At 37.4% G+C, this 8,136-nt stretch overlaps 1 protein-coding gene across 1 annotated transcript in view; it reads right to left on the bottom strand.

The window, feature by feature from the left end:
• Nucleotides 1-57: 57 nt before the first annotated feature.
• LOC131985029 (gamma-enolase) overlaps nucleotides 58-8,136 on the bottom strand; it is a 34,616-nt gene continuing 26,537 nt past the window's right edge. Inside the window, exons 11-13 of the mRNA XM_059350047.1 lie at nucleotides 5,955-6,063; nucleotides 3,885-3,943; nucleotides 58-1,083 (exon numbers count right to left, since the gene is read on the bottom strand). Of these exons, the coding sequence (XP_059206030.1) occupies nucleotides 1,014-1,083; nucleotides 3,885-3,943; nucleotides 5,955-6,063 (238 nt within the window). The 3' untranslated portion in view covers nucleotides 58-1,013. The remainder of the gene's footprint in view (nucleotides 1,084-3,884; nucleotides 3,944-5,954; nucleotides 6,064-8,136) is intronic.

Below are 8,136 nucleotides of genomic sequence, written 5' to 3'. Positions count from 1 at the left end.
AAGCGAAGTTGATAAAGAAACACAGACACAAAAAAGACAAAAACCTTTGAACTGTGATTGAAATTGTAAATTACCATCTTTTTTTATTTCACATATTTTCACATTATTTTCAATGACAAGCGTTCATTTTTTTTTTTTTCTTTCTTTTTTTTAACACGGCTATTCTATGGACATTCAAGAGGAACAAAAGGATTCGGGGGGGTTTAGATTTTCTTCTTCTTTAGGACAAAGGTGAAGGGATTTCAAGCATAAAGGACAAATAATCAGAATCACATCAGGGTAGAGGAGAAAAAGAGTTTTTTAGTTTTTTTTGTAGAAACTGAGAAACTGACACGACAAGAAGAAAAAGGAGACAAAAGAGGGCGGGAGGAGGACAGAGGTGGGTGGAGTGCAGGTTGTTCAGTGTGACACAGCTGAGTGTGTAAGTGTTCACGTGTTTGTGTTGGTTTGTTGTTTCACTCAGTCCCTGAAACTGCTGTTCTGTGTTTCTTTCTGCGAGTGCATCGTCCTCTTTTGGTGCTGAAAGTTTGTTTTTTTCTTTTTTTTTTTAAAAGTCTCTTTCAGTTGCGTGCGTCAGTCTACATTATTCTATTATATCTCTACTTATTTATCTCTCTGTTTTTACAACAATAATCTTTATTTTTGCAGGTCTGTCCTCCAGCTGTACATGAACTATTCCTTTACACTACAGTAACAGTGCATGTCTGGCTTAGAAATTACATATTCTTATGGTATTCCCCTGCATGTGCATGAGGGCGTGTTGCATCTGCGTACTCTGTGTGTGTGTGTGTCAGTGTGCATACAGCATCATCTCCCTACCTAAAAGTCCAGTGCATAATTTATTTTATTTATTCATTTATTTTTTTGCTTGGCTCATTTGCTCTTGTGTTTCTTCATGTGTGTAATCTTTCATTGTACATGGCTTTTTCCATGTTTGTTGTGTCGGTCAGTTTATGTGTGTGCGTGTGTGTGTGTGTGTGTGTGTGTGTGAGTCATTCGTCTGTCTGTCAGTTTCACAGGGCGCTGGGGTTCCTGAAGTTGTGGCCTGCAAAGCGAGCCTGGTCGCCCAACTCCTCCTCAATCCTGCAGAGAGGAACAGAGAAAAGGGTCGAGCAGAGGTGAATTATTTGATTCAGCTATTAAAAAAAACATTTATATGTGAAAAAATCAGTCTGTAACAGAGAAAAGTTAATTATCCTCAGGTATTTGGTGTCAGCTGGTCAGCTCTTTGCATCAAAAAGTGACAGATTAAAACTTGGAAAGTAAAATCAAGCCTCGTCCTGAGCAACAGTAACTCACTTCATCGGGCTAAAAACTGCTAAAAGTGACATTACAGAATTAAAGGATGAGTCTGGTGTTGTTTTATTTTTTTATTATTATTGTCCAAATGTGTGAGTCCGTCTCTCAACATGCTAACTTACTTTTTCTTTCTGTTGCTCTCACACACCTCAAAAATATATAGATAAGATAAGATATCCTAATTTACCAATTTAAATAAATAAATACAATTTTCCATTTTACGATTTAAACAAGTAGAAATATAAAAACGTATTTGTTTAATAAAATAAGAAAAGAAAAGAAAGTTAATAGTTTAATTTAGAAAAAAATAAAAAGTAAGCAAAACCCTAAAACTACTGGAAACTGTATATTTTTAGCAAAGAAAGCAGAATAAATAATGGACTAAATGGGGATTATATTTTTAGTGGCGGATTAAAACACGTTTGGTGCACGACCAAGCAGCAGAAGTGAAGAACTAAAAAAATAAAAAAAAGGTGCAGTTCCTCGACCGGCCACTGGAGGCTGACTGCAGAGGGGAGCAAACGTTATAAAAGTTATAATACCAAACTCTACAGCCGAAATAAAGCCTGGAGGGTGGATTTTTATATTGGCCACCTGTTTAATTTCTGGTCTACCGCTGCCTTGATCATTTTTGTGGCTTTGCTGAATCCAAACTAACACTTTTAAACACAGAAGTCACACAATAACATAAAGAAACGAACTGATTGTTCAGGTAAAATTACTGTTTTCGTCAATGGAGTCTGGTGGCTTTGAAGAGACAGAACGACTTCAGTTCCAGCCACAACAACTTAAACAGGGCCGGAAAAGCAGAAAAGATATTATAAATATTGTTTAAATCACACATAAACTGATATTGATATATTAAAATAAAAAATATGATTTGCTGTCAAGAGTTGCTTCATGGAAAATGCAAGGGTTTGGAGTTTATGAGTACCTAAAATTCCGCGTAAATCAGCCTTTTCTGCCTTTGACTTTTCCGTATCTGTGTCTCCGTAGCTGCCACTGTATGACAACATGCTACAGTGTAAATGACTAATTTCCTTCTGGTGTGTCTGTACACGTGTGTGTGTGTGTGTGTGTGTGTGTGTGTGTGTGTGTGTGTGTGTGTGTGTGTGTGCATGCTTCGCTGCACTGATTAGCGTTTATCGCTGCTTAATGCCCCTGTAAGTCTCTCCACCCTCCACCTCTCCTACGCCTCCTCAGCAGTCCGATGGGATTACAACACTGAGCCGATCCCACTGCCTCCTCCTCCTCCTCCTCCTCCTCCTCCTCCTCCTCCCCCCTGTGCTCCTCCTGCTGCTGACTGGCTCGGACACATGAGGTGACATCAGCGCTGCTGTCGCCTGTCACGTCAATTAGCTCTGTGATGCTAAGCGCTAAGACAAAGTGAGAACCTGAGGAGCCCTGTGTGTTACACAGCAGCAGGGACAGATTTGTCAGATTTGGAGCCGAAAGATGATAAAAAACAAAAAGTGAGAATTGGATATTAAATTCAGCAGTGATTGTACCTTTAAAAGAAATGCTGTCAAATCACACTATTTAAGCCTGTTTCCAAGTATCAATCTGTGTTTGAGCAAGTTTTGGTTTGCATTTTTAACAAGTTTTAATGATCAGTTTTGGTTAACTTTGCTTTTGATAGCTCAAACAGCCATCAACCAGCAACTAACAATACATATATCTATATAATATTTTTATATGATGTAATACAGAGTAGTAGTACTTTTATTTAACCCTTAAAAACCTTTTTTGACCTGTTAATTATCATTTTAAATTATAGTGGAGATCCCAAATCTTTTCAAAGATACCCAACATGTCACTATATGTCATACATACATACATACATACATGTCGGACAATGCATTTAAAGTGTAAAGTGCATTCCAGTATTGTCATGATGTGTGAAAAGGAGTCTGGTGCATCACTGGTGGTGCCTGAAAGGTTTCCCCAGTAATTTCCTGGTAACTTTGTGTGAAGTAGATTCAACACTAAATTACTTTAAAAAAAAGACACAAAATTACCAGAAAGACACAAAATTATTTAAAAAAGACACAAAATTACCCAAAAAGACAAAATTATTAAAAAAGACACACAATTATTAAAAAAAGACACAAAATTATTTAAAAAAAGACAAAATTACCAAAAAAATACACAAAATTACCAAAAAAGTAATTAAAGCGACCTTCCACACACAACACGGTAAAGTTCCATTCATATAAAACTCACATTAAACTTTCATATCAAGGTGGAGGCCACAAAATATCGTCACGAGGGCCACAATTTGCCCGCGGGCTGCAAGTTTGAGACCCCTGACTTAGTTAGATTCCACGTCTGCATGCAAGAGCTGCAAGTTAACTCTATTTTTATGAATTATTTGTTCTTTGTTTGCATCTTGGACTTGATAAAGTTAAACTTGTGATGGTTTTGACTTGATGAAGTTAATTCTCGTGCTTTATTTCTAATCGTTCCTTCAGTTCTTGATCAGTTTGAACCCGGTTCTTCGTCTTCAGGCCTTGTCGTCTCCATGTGCTGCAGGTTCTGCTGTGTGTGTGTGTGTGTGTGTGTGTGTGTGTGTGTGGCACACTGACCTCATGAGTTGGTTGTACTTGGCCAGCCTCTCAGATCTGCAGGGGGCACCAGTCTTAATCTGCAAAACAGAGACGGCAAAGACTATAATCCAAAAGGAGATATTTACAGACAATCATGAACCTGTGAAAAGAGGAATTAGGATAATGTCACTTTTACCCTTTTCCCACCAGAAATGGTGTATATTATGCAGCGTTTCAATGCAGGAAATCACTTAAAATAGCTGAAAATGTTCTTCTTTTAAGTGCCTTTCTGTTTTTTCTCTTATGTTTCATGTTCAACGTGAACACATCATAGACAGGGTTATTAAACTGTAGAAAACAGCATGGAGGGCAATGAAAATGTTACAGTGGTTACTTCTTATATCTATCAATTATTTAGTGTCTTCTTTTTTTTTTAAAACTTGGAGTCAGCTAATGTGGAACGATGTTTGAGACAGATTCTGTTAGTGTCACTTGAACATCGTTCCAAATTAGTTTGCACTTAGTTTGAAGTAACGACTGAATAAAGAAGAAACCGCCATAACATTCTCAGTCGCCTCTGTGTTGCTTTCTGCCCTCATCGAACCAGAAAAGGGGCAAAAAGTAACGTGTCCGGCTGTGTGTCTCTATCACAACCGATCAGTGCTGAACAAGGTTATAATAGTTTTGGATTTTTCATTAAATTAGTTTTAATTCCGCTGTGAATTTTTGTTTTCAAATTCAGTTAGTTTTAATTAGTTTTAGAGGGAGTTTGCTAGTTTTAGTTTAGTTTTTAGTTTTTGAAAATGCTAAGTTTTAGTTTAGTTTTTATTAGTTTTAGTGTTAGTTTTTTTTTGTAATGGGCTATGTGTTGGGTGCAAGATTCAAAGAGGTCATAATAAATTTTGCCTTAATTTCCTTTGGTTTATCCATTTTAGTCCCAATAAGGTTATTAACTCTTACAGTTCCTGGTGTTTTGAATTTTGGTTCAAGTGTCTCAGTAAACATATTTACCGCGTGTTCCTGCATGTTCACTAACCAGCAGCTATTAAGTTGGAGCTAAATAAATACATTTCATATCAAAAAAAAGGATTATGCAGTGTTTCCCTACATGTATTCTGCAGCTGCTGCTCGATTTTTAGTGCCAAAGTGATTTGTAATATCATGGTTGAACTGAATTGCACACAGTAAAAGCACAACACCCAAAGTTCAGAGTGTGTTGCGCCGGTGACACTTTCACTGTAATTTTAGTTTGTTTTAGTTAGTTTTGGAACCACACAATATAGTTTCAGTTAGTTATTTATTTATTTTTTAAACTCTCTTTTTTATTTTTATTTCAGTTAACGAAAATGTTTGTCAATTCTAGTTATTTCGTTAGTTGCATTGGTTCCCACTGAAGGCAAAGCCAGATGTTAGTGGATTTTCAGTGTGTGTGTGTGTGTGTGTGTGTGTGTGTTCTTGTACTCCCTACATAGTGAGGACCAAAACACGTTTTTAACCAACAGAGTGAGGACATTTTTGCAAAGTCAGGACATTTCGGCCGGTCCTCACTTCTTTAAAGGCTTTTTTGAGAGTTCAGACTTTGTTTTAAGGGTTAAAGGTTACATGATAATGATAATTAACTGAAACTGTATTGTGTGGTTACAAAACTAACTAAAATTATAGTAAAAAAATGTCCTTCGTTTTCGTCTTTGCCAACTTTTTTCATACATAATGAAGATGATAAGACAAAGGAAATAAAGGCAAAATTTACTGTGACCTCTTTTAATCTCCCACCCAACAAATACCCCATTACAAAAAACTAAAACTAACACTAAAACTATTAAAAACTAAACTAAAACTAGCAAACTCACTCTGAAAACTCACAACGAATGATTAATGAATTAATGATTAATGAATTAATGAAAAATCCCAAACTATTATAACCTTGCAAGGGAATTCACTGTTCCAATGAGGGTCCTCGCAAAGATAGAAGTACAAGAATGTGTGTGTGTGTGTGTGTGTGTGTGTGTGTGTGTGTGTGTGTGTGTGTGTGTGTGTGTGTGTGTGTGTGTGTGTGTGTGTGTGTGTGTGTGTGTGTGTGTGTGTGTGTGTGTGTGTTTGTGTGTGTACCTGTCCAGTGCAGAGTCCCACCACCAGGTCAGCGATGAAGGTGTCCTCTGTCTCTCCTGAGCGATGGCTGACCATCACACCCCAACCGTTGGCCTGAGCCAGTTTACACCTGAGAGACAGACACAAAGACAAAGTCCTCTTCATTTCCGTAAACCACAAAGTGTAAAAACAGAAACATTTCAACAGTGAGCAACACAAGAAACCTGTGAATGTAAGCCTCTAAGATCTTCCTTACTAGTATTCTTAATTTCCACACAAACAGCGGTGACATGACCTCTGACCTCAAGATATCTGAATGTAAATATGTTCTATACACTGTAAAAAAAAAAAAAAAAAGATAAACAATAGCTACTCAATAAAATTGAGGCAACAGATTCCACGCAATATTATTTAATTAAATCTAACTACGTTACATACACATAAAGATTATATTTAATGTGATCAAAATAAGTAGATTCTATCTTAAACATTTTTATATTAAAGTTACTTAAACAACTGCCTCAAAATCAAAGACACATTTATATTTAATACATTTTATCAAATATATTAAGTAAAATTAAATGACTATAGAATAATTTATGACAGTGTAGGTAGTTACCCACAAGTATCCTCTTTACAGGCATGTCTACTTATGATAATCCCATGCATTTTGGAGTTTTTGTCATGCAGTACAAATGTGGTATTTTTGCCTATTGTATGTGTAATATTTCTGCATGCTGGGGTCCCTAAACAGTCTGTGAGCTGCATAAATCGGGTATGACTGGAAAGCTGAGACTCTTGTGGATTCAATGAGCCCAATTTTATTCATGTGTGATGATGATCATCCCCATAGAAACCATTTTATTATAGTGAAAGCATATTTTTGAAACCTCACTGTCTGCAATGAGCTGCTGTGACCTCTAGGATAATCACAGCCGTTTAGCTTTCCATAGTATATGAACTATAAGTAGGTTTTTGCAGCATTTTACAAAAGAGAAGTGCTCGTCGTGCAATCGCTGAAAAGTGCAATTCTTGCAGAAATGTGAACGTTTTTTTAAATGAAATTACAACATGGATTTTCTACGGTATTCCTAAAGGTCTCAGTGTCTTAATGTGGTATTATTAGTGATTTCTGACCATTTTTATCCATTCTTGAGTGGCAAAAAATGGTCAAATTTAGCACCAAATCTGTGTTACAAATGGTATTAATTTATAGGACATGATTGAGCTTGCAAATCACCTTTATATAATCTTTTATTGTTTTGTTGTAAGACCTTTCACACTCTAAACATTTGAATAGGCAACGCTGGATTTGGGGGGCGGGGTTGATTCAATCAATCAATCAATCTTAGAGTTAATGAATTAGATTGTGATTTATTTGTGGCTTCAGCTCATCTGACACGTAAACCTGCTAACGACATGGAAATTAAGACGCCTCGGGGTCAAATTTGAGGTTTTAATAAATGAACGAGCCTTCGCTGAGCTGAGGAATCTGGGGAATATATCAGATTAACAACGCAGGAAGCTTTTCATGTGACAGAAACAATACATCATTTTTACTGTCATCTCTCCTCCTGCTGCTGCTGTAATCCGGCTACACGGTCCTGACTGATGGCTTCATAAGCGTGAGTGACATTTTGTTAAGTCTAGGATTGATGACACACACACACACACACACACACACACACACACACACACACACACTGAAGAGTGGAGTACACACACTTTCCACAAAGATATCAGCAGCAGAGTCAACAGGAGAGCTGCATCAATACATTTGACTGACAGCTCATCTTCATACTAAAAACCTTCTGTCACTTCCTGTTCTCCGTTTATCTCCGTTAAAGGTCTCCTCGCCGCCGCTCGTTTCTGGCACAAGGTCAACACGGCTGACAGGTAATGAGTGATGTCACTGAGCGTGTGTGTGTGTGTGTGTGTGTGTGTGTGTGTGTGTGAGTCCACATGTGTGACTGATAGCACCACAGCTGGCTCTCTATGTGTCTCCCTATAGGCCTCTCTGTCATCTCAGCCAAGATGGATGACCTTCTTTGGACAGTCAACGGCCATATTAGTTTATTTTCCACTCAGTAGCAGCATGTGTGTGTGTGTGTGTGTGTGTGTGTGTGTGTGTGTGTGTGTGGTGTGCGACCAGTGGTGGAAGAAGTATTCAGATCCTTTACTTCAGTAAAAGTACTACTACCAC

This window comes from Centropristis striata, chromosome 14, assembly GCF_030273125.1.
Source record: "Centropristis striata isolate RG_2023a ecotype Rhode Island chromosome 14, C.striata_1.0, whole genome shotgun sequence".
In the NCBI taxonomy this organism is placed as follows: Eukaryota; Metazoa; Chordata; class Actinopteri; order Perciformes; family Serranidae; genus Centropristis; species Centropristis striata.
Note: the sequence above shows the minus strand (reverse complement) of the source record. Positions and strands in the feature narration are given on the sequence as shown.